The sequence below is a fragment of the Nyctibius grandis genome, chromosome 31 (assembly GCF_013368605.1).
Source record: "Nyctibius grandis isolate bNycGra1 chromosome 31, bNycGra1.pri, whole genome shotgun sequence".
NCBI classification, from domain to species: domain Eukaryota; kingdom Metazoa; phylum Chordata; class Aves; order Nyctibiiformes; family Nyctibiidae; genus Nyctibius; species Nyctibius grandis.
The window spans coordinates 2431090-2456203 of record NC_090688.1 but is presented as its reverse complement, the minus strand read 5'-3'; the positions used below and the strand labels follow the sequence as shown (position 1 = coordinate 2456203).

The 25114-nt window shown below is 57.1% G+C and overlaps 1 protein-coding gene across 3 annotated transcripts; it reads left to right on the top strand.

Annotated features, from left to right (window-relative positions):
- Positions 1 to 3068: 3068 nt before the first annotated feature.
- Positions 3069 to 24590, top strand: ZBTB7A (zinc finger and BTB domain containing 7A). Of its 3 annotated transcripts, none has more exons than XM_068420842.1 (3): positions 3069 to 3153; positions 17156 to 18360; positions 22298 to 24590. In XM_068420842.1, the coding sequence occupies exons 2-3, from the start codon at positions 17171 to 17173 to the stop codon at positions 22749 to 22751; spliced, it is 1644 nt and encodes a 547-aa protein (XP_068276943.1). In that variant the 5' UTR covers positions 3069 to 3153; positions 17156 to 17170; the 3' UTR covers positions 22752 to 24590. The 3 variants fall into 3 exon arrangements, with proteins under 3 accessions (XP_068276943.1, XP_068276942.1, XP_068276944.1); XM_068420841.1 differs by lacking the exon at positions 3069 to 3153 and adding an exon at positions 4012 to 5033; XM_068420843.1 differs by lacking the exon at positions 3069 to 3153 and adding an exon at positions 5077 to 7496.
- Positions 24591 to 25114: the final 524 nt, after the last annotated feature.

Sequence of the window (25114 nt, the reverse complement as noted above, 5' to 3'; positions counted from 1 at the left end):
TCCCCTGACGTGGGGCTCTGCAATCCCCAAGCTCCCTGTGAGATGAGTTTTGGAAGCCCAGTGGGATTTTTTTGGTGTGTTTTCCTTCTTTTTTGGGTTTTTTTGCCCTGTTGGGCTCGCGGCTGACATCCCCTCTGCCTGCGCTCGGGTCCCACCGTGACAGCCCCCCCAAAAGCAAGCGCTGGGACTTGGTAACCCCCAACCCCTCGTACCCCCTTCCTTTCCCCTTCCCTAGCAAAGGACGAAGGTGCTGCCCTGCCGGGGGCTGCCCACAGGCAAACCTGGGGGGGGAAAGACCCCAGATTTAGGGGGCAAGGCCCCAGATTTGGGAGGGAGACCCTAGATTTTGGGGGGATCTGTGCTTGCTGGCTCAGCTCGTGCCCGGACAGGGCACCCCAGAGCTGCGGGGCTGCTCGTTGTTATGGTTTTTGCTGCTTAAATTAAGTGGGAGGTGGGGAAGGGGCTGGTTTGTAAAGCTTTGGGGTATTTTCGGTTGGTTTTGGTGCTGGGTTTTGGAGAAGGAGGAGGAGGAGGAAGAGCCTGGAGCGTTTTGTTGGTGAAATATTTTTTTTTTTTTTTAAACTTGATATTTTCATCATGGAAAAAAAAATTAATAATAATAAATGGCACTTTACATTTACAGGCGTTTTCTCTTCTTGGTTGTGCCTCAAGTGGCTTTAACCCGTGCAGAGCCAGAACCCCGATGGGTTCTCCTTGGACGGGAGCGATGGCACTGACCGTGCCTGGGGACACTGCCCTCGCCGGGCGGTACGGGTGGCTCCCGCTGGGATGTACTGGTGGCTCTTACTGGGATGTACCGGTGGCTCTCACCGCGCTGCCCATCAGCTGCCTCCAGTGGAAACAGGCGAGAACAGAATTATTTTGACACAAGGCAGCCCTGGCCGGAACGTATGCGGGGTGTGAGGACGGTGCGATGCCCTAAATCCTGCCCCAGGGGAGCCGGGATCAACTCTGAAATATTTTGGGGCAAAATATTTATAGCTCTGAAATATTTGGGATGAAATATATGCGGCTTTTAAATATTTGGGGTGAAATATATGCGGCTTTTAAATATTTGGGGTGAAATATATGCGGCTTTTAAATATTTGGGGTGAAAAGCAGCAGGGCGAGGTGAAGCTGGGCTCTGCCAGGCCGGGGGCAGCCTTGGTGAAATCTAAATCAGGGCCAGAATTGAACAAAATAACTGTATTTTGCAGAATTCTTGTGCTGTTCTTGTGCTTTGAGGTTCCCCCGGGGGCTCTGGGGCATCCTGCAGAGACCGGGATCAACTCGCTCCACCCATGGGAGCTGCGGCAGGTGTCGGTGATGTTGGCCGGGGTCCCGTGGGGCCCCCGCGGCACGGCAGGGTTTTGGGGTGCAGGGAGGAAGGGGGGGTCCGGTCAGGGCTGGAGGAAGGGGTATCCCCAACCCTGCTTCTCTTGTGGGACAGGACGGGGGTGTTTTGGGGTCCTGCCCCCCCCCCCAGACTTCTCTCCATGTCTGTGTTGCAGGCGGGTTTGGGGTGGCCCCGGTGTGTGGGGGGGGCAGCGCTGGGGCTTTATTTTTGGGCGGGGGGGCTCTGGGCGTGCCCGGGGGAAAGCGAAAGCAGGCGGCGAGCGTGCGGTCGCGGGCGCATGGCAGGGCCCGGCCCTGGGTGCAGCCTGGGGGGTGCCCACCCCAGCCCCCCCTCCACGTGCTCTTGGGGCCCAAGGCCCCCCCAGTCCACACTTACAGCCAGGTTTCCCCGTCCTGCCTCAGTTTCCCCACCTGCAGAACAGGGTTAGGGATACCAAACCCTCCCTAAAAACCCTCCGGGGGGGGGCCTCAGCCAGGGGGGTGGTGGGGACACGGGGTGGAGGGGGGGTAGAGCCCTCAGTGCCTCTCTGAGGAGCTGAGGAGGGTTATTTAAGGGAAAAAAAGGGAGAAATGGGGAAATTGCAGGGGTGGGGCTGGAGCAGAGGCCCCTGGGGGCCCCGGGGGTCTGTTGGGGGCCTTTTATTTTTTTCTTTTCCTTTAATTAATTTTTTAAATAATTATTAATTCAAAATCTTCCCTAAAATCTTGCTGGGGCCCTAAAATCTTGCAGTTCCGTGCAGATGAACCTGGCAACCTGCAGGAAACCGGCCTTCAGGAGCCGTTCACTCTGGAGCGTAATGGTGGGGATCTACACGGACCTTGGAGCTCTGGCCATGGGTGGGGGCCACTGTTGTGGTGTGTGTGTGTCCCCCCCCGGGGCAGGCCTGGAGGTGGTGGCTCTGGCGGGTTTGTCCTGTCCCCTGTCCCTGCCGGGCTGGCTCCCAGCCCACCACTGACCTTGGGCAGAGCTTCTCTTCGTGTCCCCTTCCCAGGGTGGGGGGGGGCTCAGGGGACAGTGGGGGGATCCTGAGGGACACGGGGGGGGGGGGTGACATGCAGGGGGGCTGGGGTGACAGAGGGTGATGGGGGGGGCTGGGGGTACAGAGAGGTGCCCTGTAGGGTGATGTGGGGTAAGTGTGGGTGGGGGTGACACGGGTGGATGTGGGGTAGTGGGGGGGTGACACACAGGGGGGTGACACACAGGGGGGTGACATGGAGAGACAGAGGGAGGTGCCCTGTGGGGTGACACTGGGGGGGGTAGCTGGTGGCGGGGTGCTGGGGAGGTACATTATGGGGTGACACATGGTGGGGGGGGTGACACGGGTGGGTTTGGGGTCGTGGGGAGGTGCCCCGTGGGGTGACACGCAGGGGGGGTGACACGGAGAGCCCCGGGGAGGAGCCGCGTGGGGTGACACGGGGCGGTGACAGGGGTGGCGGGGGGCGAGGCAGGGGGGCGAGGGGACCCTGGGGGCTCTTAAAGGGGCCCCGCGCCCCCGCTCCCCCCCCCCCCCCCCGCCACGCACAGCCCTGTGCTGCGGGGCGCGCCCCCCCTCGGCTGGGAGGCTGCGCCCCGAGGCGGCGGGTGGGGGGGGGCGGGCGGGCGGGGAGGGGGGGGCGGCGCGCGGCCCCTTTAAGAGCGGGGCGGCCCCGGCCGGAGCAGGAAGGAGCCGCATACGGGCCTCGGCGAGCAGCTCCCGCGGGGCGGCCAGAGCCTGCTCCGCCCGCACGGCTCGGCCCGGCCCGGCTCGGCACGGCGCGGCCCGCTCCGCTCCGCTCGGACCGCTCGGCCCCCGCCCGGTACGGGGAGAAGGGGGGGGGCGGCGGGCGGGGGGGGTCAGGCCCGGGGTGTTGGGGGGGAAACAGGCCGCCCCCCCCTTTCCCCCCCCCAACCACCTCTGGGGCTGGGGGGGGGGGGGGAGAGGGGGGTCGGGGGGGTCTGCGGGCGGGGGGGGCCGGGCCGGGCCGGGGTAACTGCCGCCCCCCCCCGGCTGCATACGTTGTACTTGGCCGGGCTGTGCTGGGGGGGTCGCGGGGGGGTGGGGGGGGGGGAAGGGCCCTGCGGGGTGGGGGGGGCGGTTGGAGGGGGCGCGGCGCGAGGGCTGCTGGGAGTTGTAGTCCGGTGCCCGCGCGGCCCCGCAGGTGCGAGAGAGCGCGCGGACTGCGGTTCCCGGCTTCCCCCGCGCGCGCGGCGAGTGGGAGGCGTGTTGATGGGCAGCGGGCGGGGCCAATCGGGGCGCGCCCTCCGCCCAACGCGTACCCGCCCGTCGCCTCCCGGCCCAATGGCGGGCGGCGCGCGGGGTGCGGGGTGGCTGAGGACAGGCGCGGCGGGGCCTGCGCTGCCTCCCCGGGCGGGCCCGCGCCCCCCGCCCGGCCCCGGCTCTGCCCCGGCCCTGCCCCGCCTGAGGGGGCCCGGGCGGCGGCCGCGGGGCCGGCACCTCGCCTGGGCGCCCCCTCCCCCGCCCGGCCTCCATTGGCGGCGGCCCGCCCGGGGGAAGGGGTGGGGTCGTGGCGCCCGGCCAAGGCTCCCTGTGGGCCCCGCCGCCAGCGGGGGGGCAGGGGGGGGGGCGGCACGGCCCGACCCGACCCGGGGAGGCGGAGGAGGGGGAGGGAGCGGGGTGGGGGGGGCCGGCTGCTGGGTGGGGTCCCCCGGGGCGTGAGTCCTGCCAGCCCGGCCGCGGCCGGACCGACCCGTGCGGGGGCGCCGGGCCAGGCCGCTCCCTCCTTCCCTTCCCCACCGGGGCCCCCCCCGTCCTGTCCCCGAGCACCCCAAGGTCGTTCACCGCGGGGAGCCGGGCTGGGGGAGCTCCCGGCTCTCCCCTGGCTTCGTTCTGTGGGGGTTTGTTTTTTTCCCTACCCCTTCCTTATCTGTCCCCGGCCGGCTCCGCATGCACCCCTGAGCGCAGAGGGGGGAGAGGGCGGTCGGGCAGCCGGTGGCGGTTCGCAGTGATAATCCCCCCCCTCTTCCCCTCCTCTCGGTGGTTGGGGCCCTCAAAGCCGTCGGCTGGGCCCTGCGTAGAGGGCTGCCCTGGGAGAGCCGGGCGGGATAAGCCTCTCTCCCCGCCGCTGGACCTGCGCAGCAGTGAAGGCCGGCGAGTGGCCGCGGAGGTTGACATGAGGGGCAGCATCCCCTGCTCGCAGCGAAGGGGAGGCCTCTCTGCTTGGCCAGGGGGTTGTGACGCTTCCTTGTCTTCACTGTCCTCCAGCTCAAGGCTCTTGAGTTTGAGGTGGTGGGTTGGGAATCGAGCCTTCAGGTACCCAAAGCTCCTGTGCTGAGCTCCTGAGATAGAGCTGAAGGTTATCTCCGGCTTCCCCAGGAGCGCTGTGTTTGTGAGGCTGATGGCAGGAGACAAAGTCAGGGGCAGATTGCAACGGTGATGGTGATCTGAAACAGGAGGCGAGCCGGTTGCTGCCTGGGCAGAGGGCTTTGGTGCTTGCGTTGTTTCAGTAGTGGGGGAAGAGCCGTTGGACCAGCGCGTGGAGTGGGACTCCCAGCACCTGGCGCTTCCACTTACCACAGCTTTTAAATCCCAACGGTCCTATTTGAAAACAACGGTCGCATGTCGGCAACCGGTGGGACTGCTTGTACCTTGTCCGGCTCCCCCGTGCTCTCAGCCAGCCTCCTGGAGACCCTCGTACTCGCAAGGCAGCCAGAGTCTGGACAGCAAAAGTTTGTCTTGGTAAGAGTTTGCTGCTGGTCTGACTTCTGGATTAGCTGCGTTCCCTGTGCTGTTAATTGTCTTGGCTATCGAAACCGTAACTTATGTAAGTACTTTATAGACATGGGTAGAGAAGGTCTCTGCCTGGGAGAATTTACGACCTAATGAGGGTAGAAGTTGTGTGCAGCGGAGCTAAAAGGTCATCTCGTCATGTTAAAAAGCGTTGGGTTGGTTTTGTTGGGGTTTTTTTTAAGAAAATGTTTTATTTCTGGATATTTCTGCTGGTCTTGGTTGGAAATGGCAGCATGTGAGTGCTTCTGGAGGGTGATCAGGAAGAGACGGGCTGGCTTAATTCTGCTGCTTTGCTGGAGATGTTGTATTTAAACAACTCTCTAAAAAAAAAAAAAAAACAGACGGAGAGAAACTGAGCAGTTTATTAGAGAGGAGCCGTTCTTGTTTAATATTCATTCTGGCCCCTGTTTAGGCTTGTTCTGGTGAAAGAGGGAGTGAAGAGGCGCAACCCAAACACGAGTGAGATGGTGGGATTTTTCCACCAAGCCTTAATTGCGTTAGTAACTCAGGGGAGGGTTTTGCAAGGCATGAGCTCTTCATAAACTTGGTGGCGAATGAAACTAGTTCTTCCTTTTCTGCTGCTCTGCAACTCTTCTTTTGCCTTTATTTTTGTATTTTAATTAGGTTTTGCTCATATATGCATCTTGTGGTAGTGGGTCTGATGATGATCTTTAACTGTATCATGGGCTTAATGAGGAGCTCTGCTTTGTAGAGGTGCTGGGCCAGCCGGGGCTGGGTGGAATTAATTTGACGCGGTGAACGCAGTGGGTTCGCTTTGTGTTTGGTGACTTTTAAAGCAGAATTGAAAATTACGGTTGTTTTCCCGGCGTGAGAATCGGGCTGTCGGCATGGGACGCAAATCAGGGAAGAAATTTATGCTTCTGTCAAGGCGCTGCGATGGTTTGCGTGCCCTGCCTGTCGTGCTCGAGACCTCCTTTAGGGGTTAAAGTGCTGCCTGAGCGCTGGGTTTTAACTCCAGAACCGAGTCCCCTGCAGGTGTCTAACTAAAAACCGGGGGGGAGCCTGTGAAATTCCTGGTCTGTGTTTGAGACAGAGCCTAAATGCTTGAGAACTGTGGTTTAATCTTGATTAAAACTGACACTTGAGGGTTTTTTTCCCAGTCTCGGGATGCTGCGTTTATTGAAAGAGAAGACTTGTGTGGCGAACAATTAGAATCCTACTCGTTATCTTGCATAGTCAAAGCAATAAACAGTTGCTCTTAACTATGCTCTCAACCAGCCTTAACCTCAAATTTGAAGAGACCGGTTTCAATCTGTAATTAAAAGCCTTTTGACGAGCAAAACTCGGGGAAAGGGAGCAAGACAGTCGGTCTCTAGGATGAAGAGAAGCGTTTGTACCCAATCCCATGACCCTTTGATCCAAGCTGGAGCGGGTTTTGTGTTCGGTGCTGCCTCCCCGATCAGCCTGAGCCGGTTGGCCGCGTGTCCGTCCCCGTACCTGTGCCTGGAGCATCCCGCTGGTCCCGGAGGAGCTCGGGTAGGACGTCAGAGCAGGAGTAAACGAGGTCAGACAAGCGTCGGGATCCTCTGCGAGTATCCAGGGACAATTGTTTCTCGCCCAGCTCCCTGGCCGTATCGTCTTTCCTCCGCGCATGGTTTCAGTTTCCTTGCCTCCCCGGTGTCATTGCTGGCTCCTGTAGCGGAGTCTGGACGCAACTTCCATGGTGCAAACGGAGCAAAAATCGTTCTGTGCCTTGAATTGTGGTGGGGCTTCTTCCCCCGGCTGTCTGAGGGACTTGTAAATCTTCCTGCAAGATCTCGGGCTGCAGGTGGAAGGGAACTATAGGGGCCGGCGTCCTCTCTGAACGTGACAAGGTGCGAGAAACTGGAAACTGGTGCGAGCTGCCCCGTGGCTGCAGGTGGGAGCCAAGGCCGCGTCGGTGAGACGAGCCGCAGATCCCCTGGCAATCAGCGGCTTTCCGACGCCGTTGCTTCGCCGACCCCTTAAAAAATGCGTCCAGCCGGACCGTCGGGAGCGTGATCTCCCTGACGACAGCCTTGCTGTCTCCAGTACTTCTCGCTGATCGTTTTGAAGCCGGGCACGGATCCGGGCGCCCTCCTGGGGTGCAGAGGCCCGGGCAGCAACACACGGCGCTGGCGCTTGCTGGGTGGTTTCTTTGCCTGTGAAGGGTCAGCACCTTTGGGACCGTTTTCCTCCTGCTTTCCACCCCTGCAGTTCTGTCATGCCCATCTGAAACTGCGTGAGATCCTCTCTCTCCCTGCTGCGGGAAGGACTGCTGCTACCCTGCTTTTTTCCCCAGCAGAGGATGCTCCCAAGCGTCCCAGCGCTGCGTTTTAACTCCCTCTTGCCTGCTGTTAAACTGCAGTTGTGCACCCTATTTCCTTCCTGGTTCATGCACCTACTTATTTCCCACCGGCAAACTGGAAACCAGTAAGTAGATTCTTTTTTTTTTTTGTTGTTTGCTTGAGTTGCCTACCCAACACAGAGCTGGGCAAGCGTCGAAGGAAGACTTGTAGCTACAGGTTGCTGCTCTCTAGTTACTCGGAGCCTCTTGCCCCAACAGGCAGAGCACATGCGGTACCAGTTCAGCGTTCCCTCCCTTCATCCCCGCGCTGCCCGGTTGTGCGCCGAGGAGGGAAGGAAAAGAGCTTCATGGCAGGAGAGCGTTGCCGGGGATGAAGCGCGTGGCATGCTTGCTCTCGGGCTTCGCTTTTGCACGTCGCGTGGAGTCGAGAACGGCGAGACGAGCTCTCTGTTCATCCGCAAACTAGGAATTACATAAGGGACTGCCCTGCCCGGTATGCTCTGCTTTGTCAGTAAACTCCAATCTTACTCTTTTTTCCTGTTTTTTTTTTTTAATTTTTCCTCTTTTCCTGGTGTGGAAAAGATGACCAGTCTTCGAGGTGTCGTTTGAGGCAATGAGATTAATGCGAGACCTCCGACTTCGAATGCCGAAGGCAGGGGGAGAGGGGCAGGAAACGTCAGGCTTGTCGGAGGGGGAGGACGCGGAGGCTGCGAAGGGGAACCTGTGACATGGCTGCGGGGTGGGAGAGGGATGGGTTGATCAGGAAATGGATGGGGGCTGCGGGAGCGGTGTGGGAATGGGGAAATTTGGGATTTGAGCAATTCTTATGGTTTTCTCAGTTTGGGAGATGGAGAAAAGCTGCGACAGGGGAGAGGGAACGTGGTGTGATGGGGGCAGATGCTGTCGGCCTTTCTTGGGGAGAGCGCTGGTGATGACTTGGGGAGATTTGGGCCAGAGTGGGGAGCGCAGGATTTGGTCTGTGGTCATGCCTGGTCTCTGAAGGGGAGGAGGGTGTAAAAATAGGACCCGCAGAGGCTCTCGTTTTCATCCAGCCTGGGGCGGCTGGGACATGCCGGTGGCCCTGCAGCCCCCGCTCAGCCCCTCGTGCTTTGCCGAGCAGTGGGTTAACGCTGGCGGCGGCTTCGTTTCTTCGTGTCGAGTCTTCAGTCGCTCCCTTTGGCGAAGGGGCCGAATGTTGCCTTTTTGAAACACTGGCAGCTAATTTCTGCGTGGATCTCATACCTTCAGGCTTACGGGGCTTTGGAGTTGAGAAAGAAACCTTCCCCTTCGGTGCCCGCTGCGCTCCTACGCAAGGGCTAGTCCTTTAGAGTTGAAACACACAGAGTTTCATGGTTTGTGATTTTTTTTTTTTCTTCCCTTTGCGTGTAACTTTCGAGGCTTTCTGAAGTATTTAGGAGAACTAGGGGCTGAACAGCAAGGGCTCGGTGTTCTGCAGGATCTCCCCAAAAAACCCCACCGTGGTTTTGCAGGGAGCTGCTCCGTCGCTTTACGGCAACAGCGGAGCTACGTGGGAGAACACCCGTCGGAGGGCTGCGGCAACAGGCGTGTGGGCACACTTGGGCTTGGCTTTTGAAGAGGTTGTTTCAGCAGCAAAATAAGCAGCTTCCATGAGCGCAAGGGTGGCCGGCCTTCCTGGCCCCCTAAACCATGCTTGGACCTTTTCAGCAGGCTGAGGGCTGCGTGCGTAGGCTGAGGAGAGGAGGGAGGCCTGGGAGCAACTCGCCCGCAGCCTTGCTGGAGCGAAGGTGCATTTTGCAGCAAGGTCTGAGGGTCGCTGGGCAGCTCTTGGTCTCCTCGGGGTGGATGGTGGCTCATTTCTTCTCAGTGCAGAGAAATTCCTGTTACCAGGTGGCTGTCGGTGCTGCTTGGTGACGGTCCCAGCACGCAGACCTCGAGTGATGGACCTGGGACCATCACGTTGAGAAACCCCGAGGCAGAGCAACGGTGCCGGTGCTGGGGGGCTTCTAGCACAAGAGTAAACCCCTGCACGCCCCCAAGTTCAAGGGACACGCGCTGGCCTTGGGTCCGTGACTACACGGGCTTGAACCGAGACACATTCCTGCCCAGTTAAATACGGTCTCTGATGACAAAGGAGAAAATTGGCAAGGAGGTCTGGGTGGAGTAACCAGTTCAAGCTAACCTTGCGACATAAAGAGAAGTTTTAGTCCGTCCTGGTTGTTGCTGTCAGCGGTGAAAGGGGCCGCGCGTTGATGGGCGCAGGGCGGTTTCGGAGGGGCGGCGGGTTGGCGAGGCTCTGCGCCGCGCCGTGGCCACCTCTTTCGGGTGTGCTGGGCCGCGGTGCGTCGCCACGTGACGTGGCAGGCGGGAGCAGACCGCTGCCGTCTGGCGGGGTCTAAGGCGACTTCTGGTTTTTGCCGGTAGTTGATGCTGTGGCGGAAACCGAACTTCCCCGTACGCTGCGCGAGGCTGTGCTGTGCCCTGGAAGGAAATCCCTTCCCACTTAGAGACATCGGTGGGGATCCGCGGCGTCGCAGAGCGTGACGTTTGGTCATCCATCATCCATTTTCTTCATTGTGGAAGTTGGCTACCAGCATCTTCATAGAGATAGAGCCACGCTGTGTCTCTTCTCAGGGTGGTGAATGCCATTAGGTTTATGTGAAAGCCATAGACCTCGTCCTGGGAGATGCAGAGTGTTTCCTCCCCAAGCGCTCAGGGCATGTTGGAGTGAGCCCTCTGCACAGCTGCAGGTGACTTTTCCTTTGCTGGGTTTGGTTTAATTCTCCTCATCAGCAGCAATAACGCTCTCCGTGCTGCGGTTGTGCTTAGAGGGCAGAGTTTGGATCGAAATATGGAGCCTGAATGGGCGAGGTGAGGAGGGAAGCAGGGATGGCGTTGCTGAAGGGTCAATCCAGACTCTGGAGCGGGTGTTAAAGCTGGTGGTTGTGAGCCCTTTCCTCAGCCGCACTTGTCCTTTCGCTGTCCTTGCAACTAGAAAAAAGCCACATCTGGCATGTCATCTTCTGGACGAACACGTGAAAACCACTTAAACTCAAGCAGTTTTGGAAAACAAAGAGCAACAAGCCCTTTTCTTCCTGGTGCGCTCCGTAGCAGTGTCCCTAATGATTTCCTCCAGCGTGATGAGGAATCCCAGACCTCTAGCATCTCATTAACAGCACCATGGAGACCAGCTCCACCTGGGTCGTTATTACCTCCGTGCTCCGTCATGGTCCCACCATCCCTTCTGCTGCCTGCTTTGCAACCCGGGAGCCCGGTTCCAGTTTCTTGTGCTCTGGTTCTGGCTTGGCATAAGTGGTCACTGTTTCACCACCAAGGTGTCTTGAAGTTCTCCTTCATTTCTGGTGTGGTGGTACGGGCTGGGAGGGGGACGGTTTTGAATACTCAAAAGGTTATAAATGGGTTGAGGTGTAAAATTTAAATTGATCTCTTGGGGATACCTTCAATCAGCTGCCACGATTTGCCCGAGGTAGCCAGGAGGTTGCTGAATGACCCCCAAAACCTGTCTGTCCAGGAGCTGCTAAGCGATGGGTCACCTTGACGAGAGGCTTGGTGGTCGGCCCTTCAAAGCCCAGTTTGATATCCGAGCTGAAACACTGGTGTGATGTGGGCTTGGGACTTCTTCATCCCAGTTCTTCAATGCAGCTCTTCCAGCCTGATTTAGATGCTCTGCCAAATATATCAGACCTACGCAGGCTCCTCTGAATGAGCACAGGATGCAGCCGTTCCCGAGCGAGGAAATGGCTGGCTGGCGGCTGGGGGAGGCAGGGCTGTCCTCGCTCCACCGGCTCTGCAGATCTGCCCCTTTGGGCCAGCCCGAGGAGAGGAGAGCACCGTGGCAAAGCCAACGCTTGGCACCGCTCCTACCTCAGAGGTGATCTGCTGTGGGAGGGGATTATTATGATTATTTTCTTTTAACACGAAGGAAAATCAAAGTTCTTTATTACTTGTGGTCGTTAAAGTTCCCGTGATGCTCGTTGAGGGTCTGAGAGGCGTTCAGTTCCAGCGCTTCATCCAAGCTTCAGTGGGAGCAATTACCAGATATTCTTCCTAGCAGGGTTCCCTTGGCAGCCGTAGCAGGATGTGGGATTCTTCTTTCCTGTCTCAACTTCTCTGCTGCTGAACTGTTGTGCGTCCTGCCCCAGAGACGGTTGTTTCTGTGGTGTATTAGGTGTTTCTTCCCTGTCGATACATGGCTCGTAAAGTGCTTTGGCTCTTCTAAGATGAGGGATGTGGTGTTGATCCGTGCTGAAGGATTGGCGGTTGATGTATCTGCAGGGTTTTGGGTGGATTTCCTTTTACCTTGGGCAGCTGCTTGGTATGAAACGGTCCTAGAACACGGGTTGACTTTGTGCTGGAGCTTCTTTTGCTGCCCAGGCATATATTTCTAGACAGTAGGGAGAGGCAAACCTCCCTGGCAGGTCAGACCTGGCAGCTGCAAGGAAAGCCCCAGCTGCTTTGCTTACCTGATAGTGGTGCGAGTTCATCGAGTCGGACTGAAACGAAGGGTGGTTGGCCATCGCCGAGGAGCTCGGGCTGCCTTGTTGGGAGCTGGGGCTGCCTTGTTGGATATTGTCATAGCAGCTCGATTGGTTTTCCACTTAAATTTGCGACGTTGAAGCGAGATGCTAGGAAAGCTCTGATCTTCAGAAGGATCAGAACGAAACAACCCCCTGGCTTTGAGGAACCAGTGGAGAGGTAGTTTGGTTTGGTTGTGTGATGAGGAGCCCGGTGCCTGTTTGGGAGCCGACCGAACCCTCATGATGTGGTCAGTCTCGTTCCTTCATGACCCTTCATGTCGTGAATCCAGTAACAGAGACCCTGCGTTGAGGGCTGTGGTGGAGGCGCTGGGGAATAAGATGCTTCCCAGAGTCGGTGCCTTCAGAGGGGGATGTCGGGGGCTGGAGGGGATGCCCGCTTGCAGAAAACAGAGCCATATTGTCCGCCAAGAGGCCACAGATATTTGCAGGACGCTCGTTCCTCTCTGATCTCTTCACTTCAATAGCTGCGTGATCTCGGTCATGCCGTATGTGTCCGCTGGTGGTTTACCCCGATGCGATGTCCGGTCAAGATATAAGAAAGCTTGAATTCGCTCTTTTTGCCATCGATGGCTCAATTACCTGCCAAACATAAGATTTCTTCCCATTGCGTTATTGAAACAGTGAGGATTTAGATTTTTAAAAGTCGGAGTGCTTTTATTTTATCTTAATTTTTCCAGGCGATGCTGTTTCCTTCTGTTGATGTTCAGGGTCTTCCTCTCAAGAACATGCATCTGTTTTGCAGGTCCACATAATTCAGATAGTTTGGCACTAAACTGCCGACAGCGCATTCCTTTTTCCAGAGCAGTTGAATTTTAATAGCACCATAGTGGGGTTGAAATAGTGACTTCTCCCAAGCAGGCAAAACACCCTCCTTCATTTCCTCCTGCCTACCATCTTCCCACCTTCTTGGCTTTATGTTGCTGCGTGCTAGGTGTGTTTCCCGAGGCCTCTGCATAGTTTTAGGGTGGATCCTGGGCAGAGGGAGACCTGCTTGGGCTTGTCCTTGGGATGTTGCAGAGCTCGGTGTCAGCAGAGATGATGGCTCATGCTCCAAATGGCCGGAGAGCTGCGTTTTATCTCAAGGGATCAAGGCTTGCAGCTTTCTGCCCGTTTCTCTGGTCGGTGGGGAGCGAGGGCTAGGATAACGTTTGGGCCTTGGGCAGCAAACCACTGACTTTTTTTTTTTTATATAGCAACATTATTTTAATAATTCTTTTCTAGCCCTGACACCATCATCCACGTGTTTCCTCTGAGAAACTGGGCACAGCCACTTGTCACCTCCAGTCCTTGGCTACCTTGAGCTACGAGAGGCCAAATAACCACGTGCCGTAGCCCAAAACGCAGTTATTCCCAGCAAACCTCGCGTTGTGGATTGTAGCAGTGCCCTAAAGCCATTTTGTCTTGTGCTGGGTGGAAAAGACAATGATAATTTTCCCTTTCTGCCCGGAGCGGGTGCGTAGCGTTGCTCAAGCTTCTCATCTGTGCTGCTGGAGTGGGTGGCACCTCTGCGGGAGGGGAGGGCCCTGCCTTTGTAAAGTGATTTGGGATCTTTTCCGGATGAAGAGCACGTTGAAAACATTTCGCTGTCACCCGGCTAACCAGATGTGACTTAGCTCTTCCACCCCATACCTGCATATTTCAGAGCCCTCGTAAGCTGCTCAGGTTCCTCTGTTCGCCCAGCTAAATTTTAAAGCGATGCAAAGAAGCGAAAGAAAAAAAATTACCTACTGAGGTTATGAGGAGAACTAGTAATTAAGCAGTGTTTTGTCAGCGCTTTTGGTTGCGATCCCATCTTAATGTGGTCGTCTCATTTGAATGTAAATGTCAAATTCCAGAACTCCTGTAGGAAAGCGATTGGGTGACGTCCCGCTGGACTCGAGGTGAGGAAAGTGCAAGCTCAGGGGTTTCGGTTAACGCTCTGTTCTGCTCTTTTACAGTTTGTCTGGTAGGTCTGAAAGGAGCCAGTTGATAACTTGAGCTTAAGAAAATAACCTTTTAGTGTTGAGGAGCGGCATCGAACTGCAATCGGCCTCGGTGCGAAACCAGTTGGATGTGGAGCAGCCGAGACTGCCATGAGCAGCAAGTCAGGGAGGCAGAGGGCTTCCCTCGCTCACCCCTGTGTTCAGCAGCACTTCTCCCACCAAAAAATGTCATTTTTCCCTGCCTGGAATCAGGCTGTGTTTGTGTCGGGCTGACCTGGGGAGCCGGGGACAGCCGAAGCGCGGTTGCGTTGGTATTTTGGAAATGCAGAGCGGGCTCGGCCCCGGTGGAAGCAGAGTTGGCTGAGTAGTTAGGGACGTGCGCTGTGTTACGCCGGGTTTGTAAATATATTTGAGAGCTCCAGTATTGTTGTAAACTCTCTCTTTCACATGGACCATATTTTAAGTCCCCTCAGCTGCCACGAGTTACAGGCGAGGGCGATTTCCGACCTTCTCGAGCGCAGCCACTTTGGGGTGAAATGTGGCGTCTTTGGAGCCCTGCGGAGACGCGCAGTCTGGGACGAGAAGGGTATAATGTTGGGGGGTGTAGAGAGAGAAAAGAGCTGCCCGGGAAATTTAGGTCAGGAGTTGAATCTCCCCTTTGGTGGCTCATTCAGACCTTATCCTTGCCAAGGAGGGGACTAGCTGGCAGTCGCACCAGCGGCTTTTGTCACTTGTCACCTGGCCGTCAGGAACTCCTTCCCAAGGGGATTTCACCCAACCCACGGACACGGCGGTGTGCCCCGTGCCTGCTCCCGGTGGGGTTTGGTGGGTTTTTTTGATGCTGTGAAGGTGGAAAGCTCCATCTCTTGTTACTAATCCCCTGAGACACGCAGCTCTGTGCAGGCTTTAATACTCCGGCCGTTCAGCCCCCTGAAAAGGCAGCAGGGTGTGATTTTTAAGGGCTGGGTGTCCGGTGGTCCCTGGCCGTGGCTGTTCCTGGGGGGGGCTCGGGGCAGCTCGTTTGCCCCTCGACGTTCTCGGCCGCTGCAGATGAGGGACACAAAGGGCGTGTTGTGCGAAGAGAATGAGTTGCAAAGTTGTACAACTTTCCCTGCCAGCCCTCGGCAGTCTCATGACCCTGCAGCCGTTCCCACACTGTCCGGCTGATTGTCCCGGCCCCCTGGCCAGGGTGAGGGGGGGGTAACCTCGCCTGCACGGCCTGACTCGCTCCCCCAGGCCCCCTCGGTCCCCAGAGCCGGGCACCGCAGCCGACAAAGCCCGGTTGTGTGGGTGATGAAGCTTGGCTGCCCAGAAGACTATTGCCTGAAGCTTCAAAATGCTTCACGCAGCTCAAATTCTCTTTAGAGAGGTGGGGGGAAGCTTTGTAAAGCATCTAATCTAGAGGGGGAAGGCGGGGGGGAGAAAGGCTCTAATGTCATTCTCAGGGCCAGGAGGTGTTGGGGGGTGGCAGAGGTATCGGACCCGCTTTTCTGGGGATCAACGCGCCGTGGGGGTTCAGATCGGGGGGTTTCGGGGGGCTCTGGGGCTGCCCTGGTGGGAACGGGGCGAGCGATGCCGAGGCAGCAGAGGCCTCCCCTCTTGTAGCCACTTGGGAGGCTGGGGGGGTCTCGTGGACCCCCTGAGCGTGCAGAGATGTGGTGACTTTGCCCAAGGTCACCCCTGAAGCCGGTGCCCGAGTTCGGAGCGGTGCTGCCTTACCTGGCCCCCAAGCTGCGCTGAGCCATCAACCAGCCCTCTCCTCTCTAGCGAGGACCTCTTTATTTTTTAAAAAACCCTGTGAAATACGGCTTCAAGTTCAGCTGCAGGAGCACAGGAGGCAGCTCGGGAGTGGGTGCCCTTGCTCCGGGCGTCTCGGGGAAGCTGCCTTGCTTCGGTGCTCACTCTTCATGGCAGGACTTGTGCCAGCTGCCCTGAGCATCCAGCCTGGCCCTTCTGGTTCTTCCCTCCCACCCTGACCCCCTCCCTTCCATCACGTTTGTGAGCTTAATGCTGCCTTATGCGTTAGTGGTGGTTAACATCGAGGGGTTTGCTTCAGAGTGGTGTTTCACAGGCTTAGAACTGCCTCAGAACTGCATTCTCCTGTGTTCTCTTTGTATAAAATAAGAACATGCAGAAATTCCTTTTTATTTCCTTTGGATAAATGAAGTTTTTTAACAATAAGAAAATAAGAACTACTGAAAAAATCTGCTCACGAGCCCGGAATGGGGCTGGGGGTGTGTGTATGTGTCGGGAAGAGAGGGTGGTTTTGCAACCCGGTTGCTAGCTCCCCGTGCTGTACCGCGGTGCTGGGACTTGCTCCCTGTATAATTACTTCTCTTCTGGATGTGCTCCTGACTCATCCATCCCCCCCCATCACATGGGGCAGGCTGCTTCCCTCCGTGCCTCAGTTTCCCCATCTGTAAACTGGGGACTTTGATACTTAACGCTTGTGCCAGGGTGTTTTGTGAACCGAATTGTTTGTGTGTGGATGTCTTGGCTCCTGATGATCCCAGTGCTTGGGGCAGGGGGGCAAATATATTGATTTATAGGCAGCATCTCTGCTGCAAGGAGTACGAGGGTTTACTGCTTGAGACAGAAAGGAGGGAAATACTATTCCAGATTTTGGGGATCAGAAGACTGGGCCTGGGAGGAGTAAAGGGTCTTGTTCAGGCTGAGCTGGCTGCTGTGCCCTTTGCAGAGGATGCTCGCGGCCAGCACCCTGCCTGCAGCCCTCCGAGCGTGTCTGCAGGCCCTGGGAGCCCAGGGCAAGCGATGGGAACGGTTTTTCCAGCGCTTACGTGATTGTATCAGGAGTTTGACTGGGCAGAGCGAGGCTGAATGAGCAGGCGACTTTTCCAGTAAAAGTGGTGGGATTGGCAAATACTCCCAGAGGTGGACTGGGGTCCACTGGTGAGGCTCAAGCCGCTCTAGCCCAACGCCCAGCATGCCTGCCAGCTCGGTTCAGATGCTGTCTGGCTGTATTAACCTGGTCCTTGCCAAAGCTTGCTAGCTCTGGCCCAGATCCGTGCTAGTTCAGCTGTTCTTCCAGACTCTGAGAGCACCTGGGCTGTGTTTCTCCTCCTCCTTCCCAAAGCGAAGGTAAGCACGGGGCCGTCCTCGCCTGCTGATGGAGGCATGTCTTAAATGCCAAGCAGGATGATAGACTCGATGGTGATGTGGTCGACGATAGCTGTGCTTGCTGCGGAGCAGGCTGGCATCGGCAGCCAGGTACCTGCTCTGCGTTGGGAGCTTGCCCGTGCAACGTGGTGCCTCGGAGCAGCCAAGGCCTCTGTGACTCATTGCGTTTTCCTTCTTCTCTCGTAGCCTTTTGCGTCGAAGATGGCGGGTGGCGTGGATGGCCCCATAGGGATCCCGTTCCCCGATCACAGCACCGACATCCTCAGCAGTCTGAATGAGCAGAGAAACAACGGGCTGTTGTGCGACGTGGTCATCTTGGTGGAAGGCCAGGAGTTCCCCACCCACCGCTCCGTCCTGGCGGCGTGCAGCCAGTACTTCAAGAAGCTCTTCACCTCAGGGTTAGTGGTGGACCAGCAAAACGTGTATGAGATAGACTTTGTGAGTGCGGATGCCTTGTCGGCTCTGCTGGAGTTCGCTTACACCGCGACCCTTACTGTCAGCACTTCCAACGTCAACGACATCCTCAACGCCGCCACACTGCTGGAGATCCCGGCGGTACGGGATGTTTGCACGGATCTCCTGGACAGGAAGATTCTGGCCAAAAACGACCAGATGGATACAGTAGATCAAATTGATCAAAGGAACCATCTCAGAGCAAAAGAGTACCTGGAGTTCTTCCAGAGCAACCCCATCAATGGCCACCAAGGCAGCTTTCCATGGACCAACCCAGAGTTGAGAGACCTTCAGAGACTGAACTTCCGAGGCCAAGAGGAGGAGGAGGAGCCGGACTGCAATGGCTTAGACTACTACTCGCAAGCCCCCCTAAACGAAAGACCAAAGGTGACTGACTGTGATCCTGACAGCAACCCAGCCATGTGGCTGGACAGAGAGGAGGAGGAGGTGACTCCTGGCTCCTTGTTTTCACCTTCTCAGAACGGACATTACAGCAGCCGTGGCCTGCCCACACCGGGAGAAGAGGAGGGGACCCCGGGGGGGTCTCTGGACCAGCAGGAAGCCGGCGACTCCCCCAGCTTCGTTCCTGCTGGAGCGGAGATGGAGGATGATTCGAGGGAGGTGGATGGCTTGGCTGCCAGCGCCTTGCTGCAGCAAATGATTAATTCCGCGGGGAGACAGCAGCTCGGGGAGGACGACCGAAAGGATGACGATGGGGTCATGGATTATTACTTGAAATATTTCGGCAGTTCGAACGAGAGTGACGTCTATCCGTCCTGGTCCCAGAAGGTAGAGAAGAAGATCAGGGCAAAAGCATTCCAAAAGTGCCCCATCTGCTCGAAGGTGATCCAGGGGGCCGGCAAGCTGCCGCGCCACATCCGCACCCACACCGGGGAGAAACCCTACGAGTGCAACATCTGCAAAGTCCGATTCACCAGGTAAGGAGCGGGCGGACGCTGGAGGAGAGGGGACTGTCACACAAACCCGGCTCTTGGCTTCTCCTGGGGGCGTTGCGGGGCTGGTCTTGTGCAATTTTATCTTGCCTGCTCGACTAATTTCCATCTTAACAGGCGAGTTGGATCTGAAGGCCAGAGTTTTCCAGAGAGAGGAGCAATTTTGGGTCTCTTGACTCTTGAGGTCATCTCAAGGGGCCTGTCTTGATATCGTCCCGGTGTCCCAAATTGCTGAGCTCTGCTGAAAACCTGGCCAGGTCCGGGCTTCTGCGGAGGCCAAATAACGTGGTTGATGAAATGGAGCTGCAGCCCTTGGTATTTCCATCGTGGCCGAGAAGCCCCAGGGTTGAGGCGAGAGTTGAAAAGTCATATAGAAATGACTCCATGGGGTGACTGAAGCTCCGGTGGCTGGTAGTCGGGTTGGGAAGAGGCTGAAGCCCCCATCGCTCGTGTCCTCTCTCGGTGAACCATGGTGGGCTGAGCGATGGCCGCCGCGAATGACGCACAAACCCCGGCGCCTCGGTGCAGCTCCCCGGGGGCGTTCGCCTCGGTGCTGTTTCTAATCAGGGTTCCTCCGCTGCTGGAGCGCTGAAGAAAGGGGATATTGTTTGGATTCCTCTGGTTCACTCGAGTCCACGTGTCCCAGCGCCGCCTCCTCGCGCTGGGCTCTGCGGCTGTGATGGCTGAGCCGGGGCGGGGGTCTCATCCCAGTCCCCTCCTGGCATTGCCAAGGGACTCCGTGGGCTGCCTGGCAGAGGAGCCGGACTGCCTGCTCCCTGCCTGCTCCCTGCCTGCTCCCTGCCTGCTCCCTGCCTGCTCCAATACTCCTGGCTTTGCCAGCGCCAACTGCTTCGCTCCCCGGGAGCCCCTTCCTTGGGGGGCCGTGGGGCTGGTCCCCACCGCAGGCAGCCCGTGGACACGGCAGGTGACTCCAGCGTGAAGCCGCTGGGGCTGGGACGTGGGGCAGGAGGCCGTGTCCTGCCCCACGGCGCCGCCGGCCCCCTCCCCATGGCCGGGGCCGCACCCAGCCCCACGTTGGATAGCTGAGGAATGCAGATAATGGCGGGGGCAGGATGCCAGCCTCCTGCCGCTCCCCCAGCACCCGGCCCTGCCACGCGGCACCTCCCTGCGCCCGGCCGGATCTGCCCCGCGTGCGCCAGGGGGCCCTTGGGTGCAGAACCCGGCCACCACACCAAGGTCCTCGCGTGGCCAGGAGCCAGGGGACACGGAAAGGCCGCGGGGGTCCCCGGCAGCCATCAGCACTGGGGGTGGTGGTGAGGGGGAGAGGTGAGGGAAGGAGGGCGGTGAGGCAGTGCCACCTCCTCGCTTCTCCATCTCGCCCTCCTCCTGTGGGTTTCCAGGCTCCCTGGAGGGCCCGGCACTGCAGGGAACAGGGGGGAAACTGTCTCCCAGCTCCTATAAACAAGGGAATTTCATGATATACCAGGGCTGTGCTGTTCTCCAGCCAAAATACATCCCCCTGCTGCTTCCCCCAGCCAGCGTTTGGGCACAGAGAAGCCCGGACAGGGACAGGGGGCCTCGCTGTGCCCCATGCCATGTCTCGTCCCACCGAGCTCAGCTCAGGCGTCCCCACCGGCCGTGGAAAATCGTCCTTGAGGCTCCTGCCCAACCTGGCAGCGGGTTTCCAGCTCCCTCTGCCCGCGGCTGGCTCGTCCCCCCAGCGTGGCCTGCGATGGGCTACGGCAGGGCAGAATAAAGGTGCCAGCCCAGGTCCCATCTGCTCTGGGCTGGGTTTGGTGGCCGTGTTGCTGAGGTGCTTTTTGCTGCTTCTCCCCCAGCACCTGGGCTGTGCTCGAAGCCTTGTCTCGGCCACCCCCAATGTCAAACTGGGTGCCAGCCTGCCCAAGCACTCCATCATCCTTATTTTCCCCATGATTTTATTATTATTTTGCGTTCCCTCCCTGTGCTCTCCTTCCCCAGCCTCCTCCCTGTGAGTGCCAGCGCCTTTCTTGCCAACAAATCTCCCCGGGTGCCTAAAAACGCCCCGTACCCCAGCGGGCTGGGGCAGCCTGGGCACAGGAGCCTGCTCAGGGAAGCAGCTCCTGCTCTTGGAGGAGCTTTTGGGGTCAAGGCATGAGGCCAGGGCTGTCTTGCACAGGGTGTTTCCCTGCCACCCCCCTCGCCGGGCAGGGACCAGAGCCCGTCGGTTAACACCGATTTTTGCTCCCTTGTGCTTCCTGGTTCCTCTGTGGTGGCAGGGGGAGGAGCGGTGATGTTGCTCTAATAACCTGCTGAAAGAAAGGCAGAGGGGTTTTATAAAAATCATAAATCCTCATAAAAATTTATTATAAATGATAAAAAACTCTTTTTAAACAAAAAGCTGTTTTGCTGGGCTGCTGCGTACCACGCTGCGTTGAGCAAGACCCCCCTTCCCAGCCCCTTGGGGCATTGCAGGGAGAGCTGGGCACGTCCTTGGGGTTTTGAACCTTTAAGGTTTGGGACTTTTTGGGCCTTCGTGCTGCCAGAATTTGCCCCGACGGGTGATGGCAGCGGTGGCCGTGCTGCGACGGGGTGGGCAGGCCCAGGGGCTGCCTTGTCCCTCCGGGAGAGCAGAGAGGCTTCCCCCGGCGTCGGGATGGGCGAGCGGTTCCCCTGCCCGCCGCCCCTCGGGGATCGGGCTCCTCGCTGCCTGCGCTGCCCCGCCATGCGCTTCGGCCCGGAGGTTTTTTCCTCCAGGAAGAAGCCAGGCGCTGCGGCTCACGTGGCCTCCTTGGCCCCCGGCCCGGCTGCTGCAACTGCCCTCCCCTGGCTCCGGCACGCGGCGGCTGCGGCAGCTTCAGCCCTGCCAGGAGCCAGCCAGCCCCGTACCAGTGCTCAGACCCATATCGGGCGATGCTCGGCCCCGTACATCGCCCATACCAGGCGATGCTTGACCCCATAACGATGCTCAGACCCATACTGGGTGATGCTCAGCCCCATACTGATGCTCCGCCTTGTACCAGCTGATGCTCAGCCCTGTGCCATGCAATGCTCAGCCCCGTACCAGGTGATGCTTGACCCCGTACCAATGCTCGGCCCCGTACTGATGCTTGGCACCGTACCAGGCGATGCTCAGCCCTGTGGTGATGCTCAGTCCCATACTGGGTGATGCTCAACCCTGTACCAATTCTTGGCATCTTACTGGGTGATGCTTGGCCCCGTACCAGTGCTCAGCCTCATACTGGGTGATGCTCAGCCCTGTACCAGTGCTCAGCCCAGTACAAGGTGATGCTCAGCCCCGTGCCAATGCTCAGCCCTGTACCAGGTGATGCTTGGCCCCGAACTGGCTGATACTTGGCCGTGTACCAGTGCTCAGCCCCACACCAATGCTCAGCCCCACACCGGGTGATGCTGAGCCCCATATCAGTGCTCAGCCCCGCACCAGGTGATGCTCAGCCCCACACTGGGTGATGCTCAGCCCCACACCAGGTGATGCTCAGCCCCGCACCGGGTGATGCTCAGCCCCGTACCAATGCTCTGCCCCGTGCCAATGCTCAGCCCCACACCGGGTGATGTTCAGCCCCACACCGGGTGATGCTCAGCCCCATATCAGTGCTCAGCCCCACACCGGGTGATGCTCAGCCCCGTACCAATGCTCTGCCCTGTGCCAATGCTCAGCCCCGTGCCAATGCTCAGCCCCACACCGGGTGATGCTCAGCCCCACACCGGGTGGTGCTCAGCCCCATACCAATGCTCAGCCCCACACCTGATGATGCTCAGCCCCATACCAATGCTCAGCCCCACACCAGGTGGTGCTCAGCCCCATACCAATGCTCAGCCCCGTACTGGGTGGTGCTCAGCCCCACACCAATGCTCAGCCCCACACCGGGTGATGCTCAGCCCCGTCCCCATCCCACAGCCGCTGCCAGCCCCCCGCCGCAGTCTGACCCATCCCCTCCCTCCCTGTCCTCTCTCCGCGCAGGCAGGACAAGCTGAAGGTGCACATGCGGAAGCACACGGGGGAGAAGCCCTACCTGTGCCAGCAGTGCGGCGCCGCCTTCGCCCACAACTACGACTTGAAGAACCACATGCGCGTCCACACCGGCCTGCGGCCCTACCAGTGCGACAGCTGCATGAAGACTTTCGTCCGCTCCGACCACTTGCACAGGCACCTTAAAAAGGATGGATGCAACGGGATTCCATCGAAGAGGGGCCGGAGACCCCGCGTGAGAGATGCCGGGGGGTTACCTCCGACTCCGACGGGAAATAACGAAGACGGAAGTTTTCAAGGCGGTGGAGAAAGTCAGGAATCAGAGGACACCCTGCAAAGGGACGGCGAGGAGCAGCAGCACTTTGAGGAGAATTCAAATAACGAAGAGGCAGGATTGAATGTAGCAGGAGGGTCGGCTGAGGGTAACACGCAAGGACTCTCCTAAACCAAAAAAAAATAAGAAAAAAACAAAAAACCCCCACACAAAAGTGTCACAAAAAATCTAGTTAGTACTTTTTCCTCCGATTTTTTCTCTTTAAAGATGTTTCTCTCCCTTTTTTTTTTAAAAAAAAAAGAAAAAAAACAGGAAAAAAAAAAAAGAGATATATATATATATATATTATGTTTCCAATCTTCCCATGGTAAGCAGGGCTCCCCCCGAGGATCCCGCGGTAGCCAAGGACCTTCTGGTGGCCAGGCAGATGCTAGGAAGCACGGGGTGGGGATGGCAAGCGGCTCTGTCACATGGAAAAGAGCTTCCATGTAAAAATCCAAAGCTTTATTTTGTGTCCAAACACGTTAAAAAAACCACAACACAAAACAAAAAAAAACTATTTCAGAGAGAGTGATCTATTTAAGGAAAAAAAAAAGAAAAATAGAAAAAAAAAAAGGGGGGGGTAGGAGAGGAAGGGCTGTTTGGGGCGGTACGTGGGGCCGGGAGTGGGGCCAGGCTCCCCCGGGGTGGAGGCAGCTCCTGCCAGGGCGGGTTTTGGGGTGACAGATGTGGGGACCTTCCAGCCCGGCCCGGGTTTGCCAGAGAGGGGAGGGGACGGCAGCGGCTCGGGGCCGAGAATTGCCTAAAATTGTGTAAAATTGCCTAAAATCTTGTGTGGACTAGTAGGGTTTTGTAGGGTTGGTGTCGGCAGCGGGTGTTGGACACCCGGGGGCTGGGGACACCCCTACTGGGGTCAGCCCTACTTGGGGACACCTGAGGTTGGGGACACCCGACACTGGTGTCATCCCTACTTGGGGACACCTGGACTTGGGGACACCCAGCATTGGGGTCATCCCATACTTGGGGGTCACCTGAGGTTGGGGACACCCTGGGCTGGGGTCACCCCTACTGGGGGGTCACCCCTACTTGGGGATACCCAGTGTTGGGGGTCACCTCTACTTGGGGACACCCGGCATTGGGTTCATCCCTATTTGGGGACACCTGTGGTTGGGGACACCCCGGGCTGGGGTCACCCCTACTGGGGGGGGGGTCACCTCTACTTGGGGATACCCAGTGTTGGGGGTCACCCCTATTAGGGGACACCTGACACTGGAGTCACTCCTACTTGGGGCCACCTGGGACTGGGGACACCCGGCTTTGGGGTCACCGGCTCAGCTGGAGCCGTCCCAGTGTCTGTCCCTGTCCCAGCTGATCCCAGCAAGGGGCTGAGACGGCCCCAGCCCCACACGGATCCCCCGACCCCTCCCAGGGCAGGATTCGGGGTTTAGGGGGGGCTCAGGGGGAGCCCCAAACCCCCCCCCCCCTCACCCCGGTCTATTTTAGGCACTGGCTCAGCGGCAGCCGTCCCACACGCCCCGAAAGCACCTAAAAATGGCAAATTCCTTTGGAAAATAAAAAAAAAGGTTATTTGAGGTCTCCCTTAAAGGAGCAGGAGGCCTTTGGGCAGGGGGGGGGGCGGCCCCAGCTCCCCCAGCCCCATTCCCCACAAATATATATATATAAAAAAAAAAAAATATATATATATATATATACGTGTATCTCTATAGATGCTCTAGAGGCGGGTATATAACCCTCGGGGTTAGCAGAGGACGATAAGAAAAGGCACCTTTTAGCTGGTCACCTGTTTTCTAAATGCACATTTTTAAATGAAAACATAAAAAAAAAAAGAGATTTTAAGCCCTTTTATTTTGAAAGCACTTTTTAGATTCTCTTCCTTTTATTTTTGATTTTTTTTGTTTTTTTTTTTTCCTCTTATTGATGTTTTGTTTTTACTTTCAAAGCAAAAGCAGGTTTGGCCGAATGTATATTTTTTTTTTTGGAGAGGGAGTGAGAGGGGGAGTGTGTGCTGGGGAGGGGGTGGGAGGGCTGAGTGGTGGGGAATGGGGGGAGAGATGGATGTTTATTTAATGCAGAGAAAAAAAAAGCAATAAAAAAGAATAAAAAAAACAAACAAAGAAAAAAATGCTAAAAAAAAATAAAAACCACAAAACAAAGAAGTCTTAGCACTTTGCGATGGAACGGGTACTTTGAGATCACTTTATCTTAATTTAAAAAGCAAAAGCAAACCATGTTTACAAGTCGAAACCAACTTCTATGGAAAGAAAAAAAATATTATCGAAAAAATTATTGAAAAAAATATTATTGAAAAAAATATTATTAAAAAATATTACTGAAAAAATTATTAAAAAAAAAAATCCTAAATTTATTTTTGTAAGAAAAATGTGTATATATATATATATATTTAAAAAAAAAAATGAAACCAAACCCTGTAGGCAGAATCCAAGTTCTATTTCATGGAGTGATAAAAGGTGTCGGCCGGGAGGATGGATGCTCGTTGGTTCCCCCCTCACCAA

Bases quoted from the DNA above. Each gene is read 5' to 3' on its own strand.
- ZBTB7A (XM_068420841.1), top strand. From the start codon at position 4,914: ATGTCGGCAACCGGTGGGACTGCTTGTACCTTGTCCGGCTCCCCCGTG. The intron at 5,034-17,155 runs GTAAGAGTTTGC...CTTCTCTCGTAG, and splicing joins GACAGCAAAAGTTTGTCTTG to CCTTTTGCGTCGAAGATGGC. The intron at 18,361-22,297 runs GTAAGGAGCGGG...CTCTCCGCGCAG, and splicing joins TGCAAAGTCCGATTCACCAG to GCAGGACAAGCTGAAGGTGC.